General features: G+C 35.2%; 2 protein-coding genes across 3 annotated transcripts; one reads left to right on the top strand and one right to left on the bottom strand.

Annotated features, from left to right (window-relative positions):
• The first annotated feature begins 1,893 nt into the window (after positions 1 to 1,893).
• On the top strand, positions 1,894 to 11,119 carry LOC118034152 (exocyst complex component SEC3A). 2 transcript variants are annotated; one of them, XM_035039366.2, is made up of 25 exons: positions 1,903 to 2,294; positions 2,376 to 2,446; positions 2,732 to 2,812; positions 2,932 to 2,999; positions 3,360 to 3,462; positions 3,839 to 3,990; positions 4,689 to 4,806; positions 5,036 to 5,140; positions 5,416 to 5,517; positions 5,603 to 5,740; positions 6,135 to 6,263; positions 6,360 to 6,440; positions 6,546 to 6,620; positions 6,788 to 6,961; positions 7,050 to 7,209; positions 7,321 to 7,385; positions 7,685 to 7,855; positions 7,948 to 8,027; positions 8,523 to 8,604; positions 8,750 to 8,847; positions 8,970 to 9,078; positions 9,221 to 9,289; positions 9,806 to 9,871; positions 9,960 to 10,049; positions 10,770 to 11,119. In XM_035039366.2, the coding sequence occupies exons 1-25, from the start codon at positions 2,120 to 2,122 to the stop codon at positions 10,878 to 10,880; spliced, it is 2,673 nt and encodes an 890-aa protein (XP_034895257.1). In that variant the 5' UTR covers positions 1,903 to 2,119; the 3' UTR covers positions 10,881 to 11,119. The 2 variants fall into 2 exon arrangements, 1 of the variants encoding a protein (XP_034895257.1); XR_004684988.2 differs by lacking the exons at positions 9,806 to 9,871; positions 9,960 to 10,049; positions 10,770 to 11,119 and having other exon boundaries at positions 1,894 to 2,294; positions 8,960 to 9,078; positions 9,221 to 9,261.
• Positions 11,120 to 13,873: 2,754 nt separating this feature from the next.
• LOC118034154 (uncharacterized) lies at positions 13,874 to 16,542 on the bottom strand. Its single transcript, XM_035039367.2, has 5 exons — positions 16,056 to 16,542; positions 15,310 to 15,387; positions 14,866 to 14,965; positions 14,629 to 14,762; positions 13,874 to 14,538 (listed from the first exon to the last, which is right to left on the bottom strand). Exons 1-5 carry the CDS (start codon positions 16,413 to 16,415, stop codon positions 14,314 to 14,316), a joined length of 897 nt encoding a protein of 298 aa, XP_034895258.1. The 5' UTR covers positions 16,416 to 16,542; the 3' UTR covers positions 13,874 to 14,313.
• Between the last annotated feature and the right edge of the window lie 1,251 nt (positions 16,543 to 17,793).

The following is a 17,793-nucleotide window of genomic DNA, read 5'->3' as shown; positions in this document are numbered from 1 at the left end:
TTATGGACTGATGGTAAAGGAAAGTAAATGTGTTTTGGTAGCTACCAAATAACATACCTAGGGCATATAATCACTAAAAAAAATATCTAAAGTCCCACAAAAAAATCCAAAAACTAAAGGAATGGCCTTCACCAAATAATTTTAAGTAGCTAAGAGAATTTTAGGGCTCTCAAGCTACTACAAAAGGTTTGTGAAGGGATATAACACTATTTGCAAACCACCAACACAATTACTCAAGAAGGAAGCATTCAATTGGAATGAGGAAGCAATAAAGGTTTTCAAACTCTTAAAAAAATACATGACCTAGCCTCCTATACTGGCACCACCTAACCTCAATAAGCCTTTCATCATAGAGATTGATGCCTCAAGAACTAGTTTCGAGGTTATTCTAATTTAGGAGGGCTGCCATATTATTTTATCAGCAAGTCTTTAAGACCATGACAACAAGTGTTATCTGCTTATAAGAGGGAGGTGATGGTCATACTATATGTAACAGCCAAATGGAAACAATATCATCAAGGAATGCACTTTACAATCAGAACTGATCAAGTCAACTTCAAATACATCCTAAAACATACGATAATTTTTTCCTTTCAACACTTTCAGTTAGCTAAGTTACTAAGATTTGATTTTGATATTAAATATAAGAAGGGAAAAGACAATGCTACAACTGATGCATTGTTTAGGAATTTAAGTGGTGAGGTATTTATTATGGCAATATCTATTATAACCACCAGTATCATAAAGCAAATCAGGGAGTCATGGGCAAATAATTGGTTTATTCAAGCTATTATAAGGGACTTATAACATGACCCTACAACACACCCACATTACAAGTGGATGACAATCACTTCATCAAGAAAGACAAAATTATTATGGGTAATAATGAGGATTTACAAAACAAACTGGTGGCAATGTACCATAACTTGACTGTTAGAGGACATTTCAGAGCTACAGTCACAACAAAGAGGGTAGGTAGTCTTTTTTATTGGAATAAACAATAAAATCATGTGAGATAATATATAAGGGAATGCCTGATTTGCTAAAAGAACAAGTCAGAAAATGTCTTGAGCCCTAGTTTGCTATAACTCTTGCGTATTCTCACTGTAGCTCTTGTTGCAAGTTTAATGGAATAATCTCCAACCAAGAAGGAATCTAGTAAAGTAGTGTTGCAGCTGATTAAGCAATATAGTTTCTAGACCAAAAATCAAGAAATTTATAAGGGAAGAAAAACATAATAGAACATATAGATTAAAATAGAATAAGAGAATGAAAAAGATGACAAAATTAGTTAATTCATTTTTTTTCCATGCCTTTTCCCTCTGGCATTTCTATTACATATAAGCCAAGAGAATACCTGACATTACATGATTTATGCTTCGGTGAATACGTGGAAAGACAACTTAACTAATTCTACTAATTGAAAATAACATAATATAATAGTGTGTGTGGATTAATAAATGAAACGACTCATTTAATATAGCTTTGTAATTCCAATTCTTTTAATGATCATGCCTTGTTTTGATTCTTTCAAATTCAAACAGACACTAGTTATTGTCATTATTTTTGTTCTTATTTTTATCTAGTAGTTGTTTTTGATTTTTTGATATTTATGGTCCTTGTAAAATTATTGAATACATAGATGTAGTGGCATATAAACTTAGAGTTATATGGATTTTGTGGAGGGGTTCCAAATTTAACGGTAAGGAGATTATATTTGTAGTGATGATAGGGTTTAGATATAATGCCAATTTTTTAATATAATGTCAATTTTTTAAGACAATGTCATTTTTACTTTTCTTTCATATAAAATAAAAATAAATAAATTGAACCAAGTTTCCAGGGAAACCCATCTGAGCAGTGATCCGGAACGGTTGTCGAAACTACGGGGGGAAACCATGCCCACAAAAACTTGGTTATGGGACCCATAACAGTAGAGAAAATGGTCCATGAGAGAGAATAAGCAAATCATTAAAAACAAAGTTAATTATTAACCAGAGAAGAGAAACAAAAGAAAAGAAAGGTAGAAAACAACATCCGCAAATTGACGCGCATGCTGATCTCCCTCTCCCTCTCTTTCTAATCAACTAAAAGAAAGAAAAATCAAAGAGGAGGAGAAATGGCGAAATCGAGCGCAGACGACGAGGAGCTCAGGAGAGCCTGCGAAGCAGCAATTGAAGGCACAAAACAGAAGATCGTATTGTCGATCCGTGTCGCCAAGAGCCAAGGGATCTGGGGCAAATCTGGCAAATTAGGCCGTCACATGGCCAAACCTAGGGTTCTCGCTCTCTCCAGTACGCCAAACCCGACCCCCCTTTCTCTCATTTTCACATCATTCATTAATTTCTTTTCAATTGAAAGCATTTTTTTTGCAGCAAAATCTAAGGGTCAGAGGACGAAAGCCTTTCTTCGAGTATTAAAATATTCAAATGGAGGAGTCCTCGAGGTGAATAATGTTTACTTTTATGGAGATATGTCTGTTCTTTTTTTTGTTATTATAGTAAATATTATCTACATGTCTTATCCACAACGAACGAAGCAAAGCTTAGGTTATCAATATGTGGTTTTGAAAAAGAAATAATGGGCTGTAAATGGTTGGGAAGGAAAATAAATTTAATTTGTATATAAAAAAGGAAAGCTATTTTAGATGTTGTATATGATATCTTACTGATTTTGATTCAAAAGGTTATAGATACATGTCTCAAGCTTGTGTTTTGACTTAATTATGCAGCCGGCAAAGTTATACAAACTCAAGCATCTTTCGAAAGTTGAGGTTATAGCTAATGATCCCAGCGGATGCACGTTTACCCTGGTAATGGTTCAGCATTCTTACATGGGGTTGTTGTTTACTGACTTGCTGCATTAAGGAAGGACTTTGGGAGGAAATGGGGAACTTTTTATTTTTTATATTTCTGACTGAACTTCTCACAGGGATTTGATAACCTCAGAAGCCAGAGTGTTGCTCCGCCACAGTGGACTATGCGCAATGTTGATGATAGGTGAGCGGGGTTGGAAACTCCACTTCATTTTCAGCTTCTTTTCTTAGTGCTTGTTTGGTAGTGTGGCTGCACCGCTCTTGAAAGTGCTATTCAAAGTCAGTTTGGGGCTGAAAAAATTAGTGCTTTTTTGGGTGCGTTTGGATGATTGTGATATGAGGATGTCAAAACTATAAAAAAGCATCCCAAAATGGATTAATTAGATGCCTTTTCTGCTGAAAAGCACTTTTACAAAAATACATTACTAAACACACCCTTAATGAAAACAATTCAAGATTTTTTCTGTTTAATACTGATTTTTTATGAATTTATTTTACTAACTGGCTGGTGCTTTCATTTTCTTTCTTATTTTTTTTGTTGAAGGAACCGCCTTTTATTTTGCATCCTAAACATCTGTAAGGATGTACTTGGACGTCTTCCAAAAGTTGTTGGCATAGATGTTGTGGAAATGGCACTTTGGGCTAAGGTGTGAATGATGATTTTCTACCTCTCTCTTTATTTGTTTTAAGAGTGATGATTGGTTTCTTCTCCATCTTTTAAGTATTACAGTGTTCTATCGTAGTTTATGATTAACCTACTCAAAGGGAACTTTTTGATTTTCTTGCCTGTTGAATCAGTTGTGCTGCTAGTTATTTTGCTGTTGCAGCAACTTTCTAGACACTGTGTTCTGAATACAATAATGTATAATCAAATTGGCATGGAAATATTTCACATTTTGGATGTTATTGGTGAGATTGAATTGAAGTGCATGTTGCTCTCAAACTTAGAAATGATTGGTTATCTTAGATCATGATGCATGCCTTTGTTCTCAAACTTACTTTTGATTTAATACTTGAAAAAAGGAAAATACACCCACCGTTCCCAAGCAAATGAATCAGCAAGATGGAGGAGGGCCTGTTGAAGCTACAGTTACAGAAAGTGACTTGAAAGTGTCTGTTGAAAGAGAACTGGTCTCTCAAGCTGAGGAAGAGGACATGGAGGCTCTTCTTGGCACGTAAGTCTTTCCTTTCTTTATTCCAAAGCTTTTCAGTCAGGTAGAGAGTTGACACATATTTTTGACCGAAAAGCACTATACTGTGAAAGGTTTTAGCAAAAGGAGGGAAAGGAACATGAACAACATGTTTTTGGTCTAGATTTTTGAATATTTTTATCGAGTAGCCTTGATTTCTGACTTAAATAGCAAACATCCTTTAACTCACCCATCATTTACTGTCTGCAGTTTCACCCTCCAAAGTTTCAGTAGATGGGGAGTGGATCTATCCCAAGTGTTTCATTGGCTTGAAAATTTTCCATATTTTAATTTAAAAAACTCAAAACTTAATTTACATCAGAAAGTGCTCGTTACCGTGCAATAAATGGCCCACTCTGGTTATGACCTGCATTTATATGACTTCTGTTCGTGTTGATATCAAATGCCATCTCAAATTTTTTTAATGAATATCCTCTTAGATCCCGTAACACAACCAAAATAGTATTCTTGTTCAAGGTTAGCATGTGTAGGTTCTGTGAAAGTCTGTTTGTGCTTTTTTATTTTTAGTTTTTCTTTATGCCAAATATGATTGTTTTTCCTGGTATGAAATAGATCTCCTTTATGGAAATAATGGCAAACAATAGTAACTCTTTTGTGTCACCTTTTGTTTTTTTTTTTTTTTTTAATCTACCTGATGATTTCAAGTATACAATGAAATGCAGTTATGTAATGGGTATTGGTGAAGCAGAGGCATTTTCAGAAAGGTTGAAGCGTGAGCTGCTTGCCCTGGAAGCTGCAAATGTGCATGCCATTTTAGAAAGTGAACCTTTAGTAGAAGAGGTATGTCGACAAAGACTTAATTTTGTGTATGAGTTTATTGTTGTTTCTCTCTTGCAGAGTCTTTTTCCCTTTCACTCTTGGTCTGTATTATACTTAGTGAAATTTTATCCTGGTTAACTTTTTGAAGATTAAGCTTTTTCATTAGTCTGTGATGTGCTTTGCCACAGCCTGTGGAGCTGTGTCATAGTGACAGCTCTTGCTCTTGTAAATTGATTGCTTGTCCTTTCAGGTGTTGCAAGGGCTTGAGGCAGCAACAAATTGTGTTGATGACATGGATGAATGGCTAGGCATCTTCAATGTGAAACTTAGACATATGAGAGAAGACATTGAGTCGGTAAGTGTATGCTTACATGAAAGTCTGCCCAAGTAGGGTTTCTATGGTACCCCCCCTGTTTTTATTATACCATGTCAGTTTTCTAGGAAAATGTGCATGCTATGAGGAGAGATTGTTCAACTTGCATGTTAATGGTTTTGTTACTTTCATATGTCTGCTTCAAAAAATATCTGAAATTACCTAGCAAGACACATGTTTTGGATCTATGCATATATTCAAACGTATGCCCTACATCTTTCTCTGCTGCTGCATGATTATCCATTTTATGAATCCAGATAGAAACCCGCAATAACAAGTTGGAGATGCAGTCTGTAAATAACGTATCACTCATTGAAGAACTCGATAAGCTTCTTGAACGACTGCGTGTCCCTTCTGAAGTATGTTGTTCATCACTTTGATATCACTTTTAGTGGCAATACATTCAAAATTTGCTATCCTCTAATCATGTTCTGTTGGTTGTAGTATGCAGCTTGTCTAACAGGGGGTTCGTTTGATGAGGAACGCATGCTTCAAAACATTGAAGCATGTGAGTGGTTGACTGGTGCTTTACGTGGTCTTCAAGTGCCTAATTTGGATCCAATCTATGCAAATATGTGTGCTGTATGCTCTGAGCCACTTTCTTCTCCCTGATTTTTTCTACCAACAAAATGATTAACTAGGTTGTTTAGAAGATTATGTAAGAGAATTGGCTATGCATCTAGATGCACGAGCTTTTTTTTGCTGATTAGTCATCTGTGTAAAAGTTATCTGAATTACTCACAACACATGCATGGCCATTCTCTCTCCTATTGTTAATGATGTGATGCACTATGCTTTATGATTTCCAAAATGATTCCAAGAACACAAATTGAAGGACCCTTGTCTGGTGGGTAGTAATTTTTGACATTCTTTTGAATTCAGATTTTAGGATGGAGCTAGATAACAGAGTTATTTGTTAATGTGAGCACATTTTGTGTACTGTCTTTTTCTAAAATAGTGGATGATATTATTACAGGTTAAAGAAAAGCGGACAGAACTTGAAAAATTAAAAACTACATTTGTCAGGAGAGCTTCTGAGTTCTTGAGAAACTACTTCGCAAGTTTGGTGGATTTCATGATAAGCGACAAGAGTTATTTTTCACAAGTATTTTTCACCTTTCTGATCTTTTTATACAGATCACAAAGATTATTATTGGGTCTCGGAATTCTAACATTTGCTTGTGTGCTTTGCATGAAACAGCGTGGACAGTTGAAGAGGCCTGATCATGCTGACTTAAGGTACAAATGCAGGACATATGCTCGCCTTCTACAGCATTTAAAGGTTCATGACAAACCTTTTGCAATAAATCTCATAAGCTTACTTGTGTTCTCTCTCTCTCTCTCTCAAAGTTGCTCTTTACTAACATTTCCCTGTTTCTGTCGCCAGAGTCTCGATAAGAATTGCTTGGGTCCTTTGAGGAAAGCATATTGTAGCTCCCTGAACCTGCTTCTTCGCCGGGAGGTCAAGCCACATCTTTTTATTGACTAAACATTTAGTTTTTACTTAATTGTTTATGAATTTATTTGGGTTTAGTGGTGCCATTTTCATTTAGTTTATTCGGGTTTTTTTTTGCTGCATTTATGGTATTTCAAATATACCATTTTAAGAGCTATCTCATTCATATGCAGGCTCGTGAATTTGCTAATGAGCTTCGTGCCAGTACAAAAGCATCAAGAAATCCAACTGTCTGGCTGGAAGCTTCTACAGGCTCGAGTCAAAGTGCACATAATGCAGATACATCTTCAGTTTCTGAAGCTTATGCAAAAATGCTGACAATATTCATCCCACTCCTTGTAGATGAGGTTACAATATCTGCATACATATGTTGGAAATCATTAATGTTGTTGCCTCTTCCATGAATGATTTATTGCTTTGCAATTCAAACTGCAGAGTTCTTTTTTTGCACACTTCATGTGCTTCGAGGTTCCTGCACTTGTTCCCCCAGGAGGTGTGGTTAATGGAAATAAAGGTGGGAATTACAATGATGCTGATGACGATGATGATGATGATTTGGGTATTATGGACATTGATGAGAATGATGGCAAAGCTGGTAACACCTCTTAGATCTGTATTCATCCCACTTCAAATATGTATAGAAGTTTGCCATGAAAGCTCTGTCACTTCTAGAAGTTAAACAGTGATAATTTACTTGATTTTGTAGGTAAAAATTCTGCAGATCTGGCAGCACTAAATGAATCTCTTCAGGATTTGCTTAATGGAATCCAAGTAATGTATACTTTGCATCGTTCCTTATATGTGTGTATGCATTCTTACATGCACCTTACATACATAAAGAGAGATGCCCTTGCATATGCATGTGCACTTTTTTATTTTTTGAATGAATGTATGTATGCCATGTTTAAACTTTTCTTGTTGTTGGTTGGTGCTTCTCAGCATCTTCACCCCTCTTTTTATGGCTATTATATTGCCTACTAGCAGTAGGTATTGCTGAGTGATTCATTGCTTAATTTTAAATACTATTATAACCTCCGAGTGCTGATTTGTGGAGGGTCATGGATTTTTAGGATGATTTTTATGCTGTGGTTGATTGGGCATACAAGATAGATCCTCTGCGCTGCATATCAATGCATGGGATTACAGAGCGCTATCTCTCTGGTCAGAAAGCTGATGCTGCAGGATTTGTGCGTCTCTTGCTTGGTGACCTAGAGTCAAGAATTTCTATGCAATTCAGTCGTGTACGTGCTTAACATTCAACTTAAAACAAGTGATATCCATGCACATTCCAAGCTTCTTTAATAGCTTGTTTACCTTGATATCTATATTGCAGTTTGTTGATGAAGCTTGTCACCAAATTGAAAGAAATGAGCGTAATGTGAGGCAGACAGGGGTTTTATCCTACATCCCAAGGTAATTTGGATCTGATGGATGGGTTTCATGTTCAGGGTGAACTTGCATCTTTTCAGTCTGTCAAATTAAGATACAAGAATATTATATGCCACAAGAACTAATTAATTATAAATGTGTATTCTAACAGATATGGACCATCTAGCTAACATTTGCTGCGAAATGATCAAAGTAGCCAACTTTTATGATACTTATTTCACTTGGTGATTTGCTGTGAACTCTTTAAGTGTGTTATGCTCACTGCTATTGTATTCAGGAACTAATTGCTACTCTTAACTCTTGCCTGTGACTATAATTGACTTACATAATTTACTGAGTTCAAGATGGATGTGCGTGGCTGCTTAGGTTTACGATTAACAGCAGGAGCTGTATTTTAAACTAACAATACTTGGATCTTTGCAATGATTTTGCAGTTTGTTTACATTGCGTGCTATGATATGTAACATTGATTGAACTTTTATTTTTATCATAAAAATGATGTAACCTTGTCTTGCACAGATTTGCAACTCTTGCAACTCGTATGGAGCAGTATATCCAGGGACAATCTAGGGATTTGGTTGATCAGGCATACACAAAATTTGTGAGTAGTCTTTTCTTAAGCGTTTCTTTGTGTTTTCTTTTCTTTTTTAAAAAAGAGAATCAGACAGTGTGGTGTTGTTTCTTATTCCCCCCCTCTTTTAAGTACAAGTTGAAATGAAATTTACAATGTGGATGTTATTTGACAGGTTAGTATTATGTTTGTGACTTTGGAGAAAATTGCACAAACAGATCCAAAATATGCGGATGTCTTCCTTTTGGAAAACTATGCAGCATTTCAAAATAGGTACATCTCTCTCTCTCTCTCTTATTTTGTAGACTTTCCTCTTTTTGTGAAAAATCTTGATTCAGAAAAAAGATTTTTCCCCTTCATCATCAAGCCTGCTCATTAGAAACAGTTGCATGCAGCTTGTATGACCTAGCCAATGTTGTGCCAACTTTAGCCAAATTCTATCACCAGGCAAGCGAAGCTTATGAACAAGCTTGTACACGTCATATCAGCATGATTATTTTCTATGTAAGCAATCGTATTCCTGGTCTCTTTTTGCCAGTCTTTATTCCAGTTTTGTCTTTCTGGTTTCTAATGTTTGCAGAAATTTAAATGATTTTTGCCTTAACTTTTGGATGGTGCTTGTCCTCATCAAGTTTGGTTTCTGCAGCAATTTGAGAAACTTTTCCAGTTTGCTCGCAAGATTGAGGATTTGATGTACACCATAACACCAGAAGAGGTTAGTTTGTGGTGATCAAATGTCATACAGCACACCCCATCATATTAGCTTCCCAGAGTTTGTTATGAACTTCTATGAAAGATATGATATTGCATTATACCTCCTTTTCCTTTCTTTCTTTTCTTTTTGTTGCCATGATTTGCATAAGATGGAAGATACTAATTCAGTCATCAAAACAATGATAAATAGAACAAAAACATGTCTTTTTTACATCTTTTCTCCCTGGCCTTGCTTGCTGGGCAACCTGTGGCTATACTCAAAATGTTGTTTTTGAGTTCTGCAAGCCTCTGCTGGTTATCACAAGAATTGCAGTGTTGCATGCTCAGCTCTTAAGATCTAATTGATTTTGGCAAGAAGTTTGCCAGTTATATGGATACAGCTGATGCTAACATGGTTCCAGCAAAGAACTGCTAGAAGCCATACTACCACATCACTGTCAATGGATTAAGAGTTACGAGTTTCAGCTCAAACTGTTAAAATGCTCAATGTCTTTGCCTTTTATTTTTTTCCTTTTAGATCCCATTCCAGCTTGGATTGTCAAAAATGGATCTCCGAAAGATGTTAAAATCTAGTTTATCTGGGGTAAGTTAACGCATCCACTATAATCTGATTTGTTTCTGGAGTCTGGTCCCGAATCTAGTGTTGTGATAACATTGTTTTTCTGCCACAGGTTGACAAGTCTATCAGTGCAATGTATAAGAGGTTACAGAAGAACTTAACTTCAGAAGAACTATTACCTTCTCTGTGGGATAAGTGCAAGGTAATTCACTTGCTTAATTTGAGGATTTGGTCTTTAATGTTTCTTGAAAGTCATCTAGTGGAGCAAGTAATGGGTGTTTGATCATTGGAAAGTTCTTGATCAACAAAGAATTTGAGTTATGAGCAAAGCATGTAGTAACCTACAAATGGAAACTCAACTTACGTAGTTTGTTCTTGAGAGTTTTTGGGGGTAATGGACGGGAAAGGTGGGTTAAGAACCCCCAACCTTTATTCGATTTTCATTCTTGATGAAGGGAGGGTAAGCACTTTGGAGGATAGAAAACCCACAAATAATAGAAATTGTCATCCATCCATCTTTCCCTTTGGGTGTTGAGGTTTGTTAAGATTCTTAAATGAAACAAATACCCTCAGTTTGAAATTACATAGTAATTACAGCCCCCTCATTAAGAATACTTTTGTAGTTCAGCAATTGATCTTATATTTATTAACTCTCGCATTCCCTTCTCATTTGCTCGCTTTCCCTTGCACATCCAAACAGGGGAATGCAAGTGGTACTATTTCCTTTCCTTGCCCGAAAAAACCTTCCTCATTATGGAACTTGTTGATGCTGGCCAAGGGAATCATATTTTGTTCTTATTGCATACAGTTTGTGCTCGGATTCATCTTCTGATGAAATAATGAATTGTGTTTTGCGTCTCAATCAGTAATCTGCTAATAAAGCCATATAGTTAATAGAACTACTTTCATCTTAATTTGACAGAAAGAGTTCTTGGACAAGTATGAAAGTTTTGCACAACTCGTTGCAAAGATCTATCCCAACGAGAGCATCCCTTCAGTGTCAGAAATGAGAGAGCTTCTGGCTTCCATGTGAACTTTGTAAAGGGTTTTCTGCTGTATAATTCTTATTCTTAAATAGGACTATGTTAACATACTGTAATTATTCTTTTTGGTTCTTGTTTTCTAGTTTTCCCCTTATTCGATTCATTTTCCCAATCTCAGAGTCTCTAGTTGAACTGGGTTGAGTGGAACTTTGTTCCTGGTGCATTATATTAACGGATCCAATTTGTAGACGTGCCTCATTTCTGTCTAGCAAATTTTGATTTCTTGTAATGTCATGTTTCATTCTTGCATTTGATTCGTTTGGTCGTAGTCGAAGCACGGAAATTACAGCCAGTGGGACATTAGATACTCAGCCTATAAGGTTCCCCTTCCAGTTTCCACTTTCCTGTGTATGATGGGAGAGGCAGCCGAGTGGGCTTTGATCAGATGGAATTTGGGCTCAAATGCTTTACAATTGGAGATTATCCGGTTGTGTTTACCGAGACCCGCCCGACATAATTTGATGAGAAGCTAAATAAATAAATCACCTTATCTTAAACTGTTTATTTCAAATATATGCTTGTCTGATTCGATTAATACTCAAATATAAATTGCATATTTTGATTCAAGTCTGACCATTATTTTTTAAAAAACTCGAGTGAAAAAATGGATCCGCATGAAGGAAAAAGGTTTCTCAAATTTATTTGCATGGTGCGAGCTTAAAATAGACGGGAAGGGTAAAAGGGATCTTGTCTTGTCTGAATTGCGGAGAGAGAGGGGGGACATGCTCCTGCTCAGCTTATTTTACATTTTTCATGAACTAAAGGGATAACAGCTTATTTTACATGCACAAGGATTATCTGAATTGGTTTGTTGATCTTATTTTGGAGATACTTTCATCTACATAGTGGAATATGGCAAGATTTACATGCTCAGAATCATCAATGCAGCACTGGTTCGTGAGCTCTTCTTTGCCATATATAGCAAACCACATTAACAGTTGTGGAGGTAGATGTCGTGTGCCCTAAAACCCCAGCCATTTGATTGCTCCTGGAAAACAATGATTGTGAATCAAGTTCCAGACTCCATAGGCATGTTTGCAATATCATGAAACTGTCTCTCAACTCGGTAGTTTTTCACCACAAACAAGTTTTGTTGGCTCATCAATATCTATATTCAGTAAACTGAGTTTGAGGAGTCATGGACGGGGAATTTTTTTTTATGTATTATTAGCTACGAATGCATCATACCTCATATTCTTTTTTCTCACCATCGACATCTCACAGCAAGTAGCCTAGGAATGAGAAGTTGGTTTACAATTGAAAGCCATAGATATTTGGGGGCGTGTGCTTTGTTCCTTCCCATTTGAAGCAATACTTTACTTACTGTGCAGTTTTTCCAAAAAGAGCACGAATATGACGACAAAGAGCTGGTTTATTCGCAGCAAGTGGAAATAAGAAGGCAGAAGACTTGGGCATCGATATTTTCACGAATTTGAATTGCCTTTTCAACATTCTAATACTATTCCACCAGGGACTGGCAAATAGTACTTTGCTTCACCTCTTGAATTATTGCTCAAAATGGAGAAATGGTTTGGGGTTAGCCAAGCCGACGATCATGGAAAATTGCATTTTGGTCTACTCAATTATTGGGTCATTTTTAAAAGTCTAAAAGCCTGATGTCCATTCAAGTTCAACTATCTACTTTTCGTTAGAAAGGAGAAATGCAAGGCATGTGTAAGACCTCGAGAGAGAGCGGCATGGGCACCGAATGAGCTCTAAACTCATTCCCTAGTCTACTATATTCATGCTTGTCTCACAAGTCATCATATTTATGGAGTACAGCTCATTCCCGTCTTTTAAAAGTTGCAACTGATTGAGTTCGGGTCTACGACAAAGTGATTAGCTATGAATCTGGACAAAGAAGAAGCCAGACTTGTGTTTAATGTCCAGTAACTTCTGATGCTGAGAGCTTACGTTACATGGGATGTGACGTTGGGCTTTTTTTAGCTTTTCAGAGAAGATTTTCTCGGGAGGCAATAAAAAATTAATGACTACAGGGAGGGGAAGACTTCTAGGAGGAAAAGAATTCCCAAGGCCCTCTGAAAAAGAAATTCACGATCACAAATGGAGAGAAATTTACAGAAAATTACTAATATGACCATAGAACCACCGTAATAAATTAATAAATCGTAGTTAGTTTAGGGTTTTGTTTTATAGTAGAGTAGTTCAAGGCTCTTAATATCTTTCTTCAATTTCCTAGCCATGAACGAAATGCACCCTTCAAGCGACAGCATCACAGTGATCGGTTTGATGATATTTTTAGTGTCAGAATACAATATAAATTATATTTTAGAATTTCGTGGTTTAAATTTTTTAGTTGAACTGGATTTTTCTTAATATACCAGTTTCAAATACAAAGAAATTTCAAGAGTACTGTTTCATAATATAATATAGACCATTTTCTTGGAATATTTTGCTGGTGATGACGACGATGGTGCTGTTGATGCCCTCTTGGAAGATAAAAAAGAGGATGAAATTGATCTCCTCAAGCAGAAGCAACACGAGACTACAAAATCCTGAACACAGCAGAGATTCGTCATTGCATGGAGCATGATGTCGCTGAACTATCTCCCGTCCTCTCTATATCAGAAGGTGAGGCAAGCATATATATATATATATATATATATCAACTCAAATCAAGTAAAATTAATTTAAAAATGCTTTTAAAATAAAAAAATTTACATTATAATTGTTATTGCTTCATAATAATTTTATATTTAATCTCATTAAAAATATCTTTCTCAATATTATTATAAACCCTAACATTTTTAATAACTAATTATAAAGAAATAAAACTAAAATTAGATAATAAAACAAATAGAAAAGATGAAGAAAACTTTTCTAAAGCTTAAAATATAAGAGGTTAATTGCTTAACTAATTAATAGCTTAAGGCCCGAAAAGAAATTTTGTAGAAGGAAAAGAGTTGGGATTAATAATGAAAAAAAGAATAAAAAACTTAGTTCAATTAGAAGTTAACAAAAAAAAAATCAAATAAAAATATTATATTAATATTTTAAAATAACAAGTTGGTTACAAATAACTACACTTAGCAAATAAAATGTAGAATAGCAGCTACGAGGAAGACGAGCTGCTGCACATCAAACCTGTATTAAAGCCTGCAAAGTTGAATTTCAATATGTTGCAAAAGTTGTACCAAGGAGGAGCTAAGAAATCTCTCCAAGTAATTATTATAGACAAGATTATTAGAGGAGAATAAGAATTATTTAACTAGATAGAAAATATTAATTACATTTATGCATTGGGGGCAAGTGTCCCCTCTTGCCCCTGCATGGCTCCGCCACAACATTTATATCAAAGAATGGGTTAAGAATAAAAAAAATTGCTCTCATCTATGCTTCCTTAATTCTATGCATGCTATGAGGAGGGGCAAAAAACATAGCATCCATCCATCCATCCTGTAGCTACCACCTATCTTCCATGGCACCAGGAGAGAGTCTTGAGAGTAGGAATATACAAGCTGACGAAAACACGACTGCTCCAGCAAAACAGGCAAGATCCAAACTGGTAGCCAATGGTATATTCTTGAATTTCTCCAACATTCCCACTTGAAGTATCATCATAATGGCATGCCCGATTTTAGACTTTGCTTGTGAAACTGATCGCATTTCAACCCATGTTGGGAGGGACTGCAAGAAGAACCAAAAAAATCAATATTTGGAATTTATGAATGAATTATTTTGGATTAATAATTGAAAAAAAAAGAAAAAAAGACTCACCTTCAAAGAGAAGAGGCCAAACAAGTTTGAGTCTGGCAGCGATAACGCTTCATCTTTTGGATTCTTTGATCCCACAAACATGACGTACAGCCCGACTCCAAAAATAAGCATGGCAGTTCCTACCAGAAACGAGTCTGCATTCAAAATAATAATGAGCACGATGTAGTTAGAAAAAAAAGAGAAGAAACAGAAGCATAAGATTGGTTTTAATTCTAAGAAAACAAGAGGGAGATCTACCTATGGCTTCTATAAGTAGATGCACCAAGTGTCCTTGATCTGAAACTCGAGATAGTGTGTTGAAATACTGAAAATATGACTCCAGAATAAGAAAGCAACCCTGCAATATTATGATTCAAAAAAGGTCGTATTAATTAATTAATTATCAGCAATATTGGAATATATGTACAAAGAAAATATCTCTTGTTTATATGAAAGAAAATATCACTCAAAAATAGAGTTAATTAAAACCAATAAATATGTACCATGTCATTCAAAATTGCTCCAACCTTCTACTAATTAATATCCTTTTTACATATTTATTTTAACTTCTAACGAAGATTAAAAAACATAATTAATAAATAAGATTTTAATAAAATAAATAAATACTTTTGTAATATAATTAGACAAATATTATTTTAGGACAATCAAAAATAGAAATAAGATAGAGAAAATGATATTTACCTCCACAAAACACAATGTTGAACCAAGCAAAGACCCCGCAACAGCAAATAACGTGAAGAATCGACAATCAATTACAGCCTGCGCAGTTGCAGTCGATCAATTTAAATTTATCCATTGCTTTATAATCCCAAGTTTTTTCCCCACAAAATGCAAATTCATGTATGCCAAGCAAAGTTACTAAAATAAAGTTTGCATGCAAGCATATATATTGAGGAATAAAATCAATGGCAGAAACTCAAAAATTATATGATATATAATTAATGAATGCATAGAAAAAAGCTGCAGATCCCTGCTATTGTATTTGGTCAAGGGCTATCCTAACGTAACATGAAAGCATGTGTGAATTAATAGAGTGCACTTAAAGTGTAAAATCTTTAAGAGCTGAATTGGTATTATTTATTTAAAAATATATTAAAATAATTAATTTTTATTTTTTAAAAATTTATTTATAATATTAGTAAATTAAAATAATTTGAAAAAAAAATAATTATAAGAAAAATATAAAAGAAACACAAAAACAAACACAAGGGTTGCAGATGGGCCATCATACAACCATGATTTTCTGCAAGATTTTCCCATTAAAGTTTTGAACCTTTCACACCTCCACGCTTCTTGGGTCTTTAACAACTAAATAAATCTTACCAAAAATAAATAAATAAACCAATCAAACCAAAAAGGTTCATGGATTAATTTTTTTAGAAGAAAAAAAAAAGCTACAAATCAATTACTAATAAAAAAGAAATTACCTTCTCAATGAGCTTCTGGACCTGGAATTTCCACTGCTTTGATTTCAAAGCCGGTGGCCTCAACACCTTAAGCAAAGCATTACTAACAGTAGCAAGTAAGGAAGCCAGATCTATTAATCCTCGCTCAACCCTTGGTGGCTCTACGGTGAGCAGGGAGCCCTCTGAAGTAGCCACAGATGCTTTGACAGCTACCGTGGATTTCCTTTTATGATCACCATGATCTCCAGAAACCATCTTCTCCCCGGTCAACCCTGTAGCCTTGCCAGCACATTTTACCGTAGAAAATGGTGAAGAAGTTGCGCTAGGAGGACCAACATGACGCAAAGGCTTCGACGAACGTAGCAGCCTTGTGGTTGACATTGTTCTTTCTACCTGGTTGCTCTTTTTTGGGTTTAATTATGTTTTGGTGGCTTTTGAGGGTTTGGTGGGCTATATATAAGCATCTACGTAGAACGTTGAGAAGAGAAGATTCGAGGCATATTAGCTCTTAGTGTCGCTACATGAAGGTGGGGCTTTTACTTTTTTTTTTCTTTTGAAATAAAGAAATAAAGAGTTTTTTTTACCAATTGGGTCCTCTAACGTTCTCACACCTTTCTCGAGCTCCTTCATTTTCTATCTAGTGTGCATGCTTTATTCAATAGAACGGTAATCTCTCGAGAAGACATTGGTGAGTACAAATAAAAGTATAAAATCTTGAGTAATCAGGGGCCTAATTGATGGATGTTTTAGTTTTAGATAAAATTGAGATTTTTTTCGTCCCCTTTGTTTCCTTGGAGAGGATGGGTTTGATTTGTTGAAGTTTCAACCTCACGTGGTGTTCCTCGTTCTACAACGTGTGGGCTCAAATGAGTTGTGAACCGAACACTTGTCAAACAGCATCTTTTCGGGGACTTTTACCGGGTATAGTCGGGGTCGGTTTTCCATGAAGAAGAATAATTTGTTTGGTTCATCGAACTCTGGCGTGCAGAATGAATAGGATGCTTCCGTCGAGGAATAGCTGTCGGCGCACATGCCAATAGTTGAACGAACAAGAATGTTAGTTTTGCCACCATTTGCCTGGGAAGCTCATATACTTGTCGTGATGGCATCGAACACAACCAAAGCTAGCTGTTCCTTGTTTTTCTTCGCTTAGGATCAAGGATTAAAGCTTAAGGCTCTAGGTGTGTTTGTAATTATGGTAACTTTATGATTTAAAATGTTTTTTGATTTAAAAATATATTAAAATATTTTTTTAATTTTTTAAAAATTATTTTTAACATTATCAAATCAAAACAATCTAAAAACATAAATAAAATTAATTTATTTTTAAAATACGATTACACCATATTTCATCCAGCTACTAGTCAATCAAAATATAACTACTATTACTTATTTTTAAAGAAAGTTAAGAGAATTGGCTCGAGTGAGTGATGTGGACAGATTGCATGTGTATTAAGTTTTTAACATTATGAAAGTGAAAATAAAAAATTAAAAATAGATAACATTTTTTTTTAAGAAATGTCATAGAATTTTATTGATTAAATAGTGGTTTAATATCATGTTATTTTGTGTCTTCAAAAGTCAAGTTAAGAAAAAAAATTCAAGTCTAAAAAAAACACAACAATACTCTACAAAAAAAAAAAAATCTTTTTTTCCCCGCTTAGGATTAAGGAAAAAAAATTTTAAAACTAGAGAAAATCTTCTCTTAATTTCCAAATTTTCATCCACTCCTTTGAAATTCCCAAGTCCTAAGACATTC

The sequence above is a fragment of the Populus alba genome, chromosome 14 (genome assembly GCF_005239225.2).
Source record: "Populus alba chromosome 14, ASM523922v2, whole genome shotgun sequence".
Classification (NCBI taxonomy): Eukaryota; Viridiplantae; Streptophyta; class Magnoliopsida; order Malpighiales; family Salicaceae; genus Populus; species Populus alba.
The sequence above is the reverse complement of the archived record's forward strand: the minus strand, read 5'-3'. Positions and strand labels throughout refer to the sequence as shown.

What these genes read in the sequence shown, in the direction of transcription:
- LOC118034152 (XM_035039366.2), top strand. Translation starts at nt 2,120, where the DNA reads ATGGCGAAATCGAGCGCAGACGACGAGGAGCTCAGGAGAGCCTGCGAA. An exon ending in ATTTGCTTAATGGAATCCAA is followed by an intron (nt 7,386 to 7,684) that starts GTAATGTATACT and finishes ATGGATTTTTAG; the next exon opens with GATGATTTTTATGCTGTGGT. An exon ending in TCAGCATGATTATTTTCTAT is followed by an intron (nt 9,079 to 9,220) that starts GTAAGCAATCGT and finishes TGGTTTCTGCAG; the next exon opens with CAATTTGAGAAACTTTTCCA.
- LOC118034154 (XM_035039367.2), bottom strand. Translation starts at nt 16,415, where the DNA reads ATGTCAACCACAAGGCTGCTACGTTCGTCGAAGCCTTTGCGTCATGTT. An exon ending in CAACATTGTGTTTTGTGGAG is followed by an intron (nt 14,966 to 15,309) that starts GTAAATATCATT and finishes ATAATATTGCAG; the next exon opens with GGTTGCTTTCTTATTCTGGA. An exon ending in TTGGCCTCTTCTCTTTGAAG is followed by an intron (nt 14,539 to 14,628) that starts GTGAGTCTTTTT and finishes TTCTTCTTGCAG; the next exon opens with TCCCTCCCAACATGGGTTGA.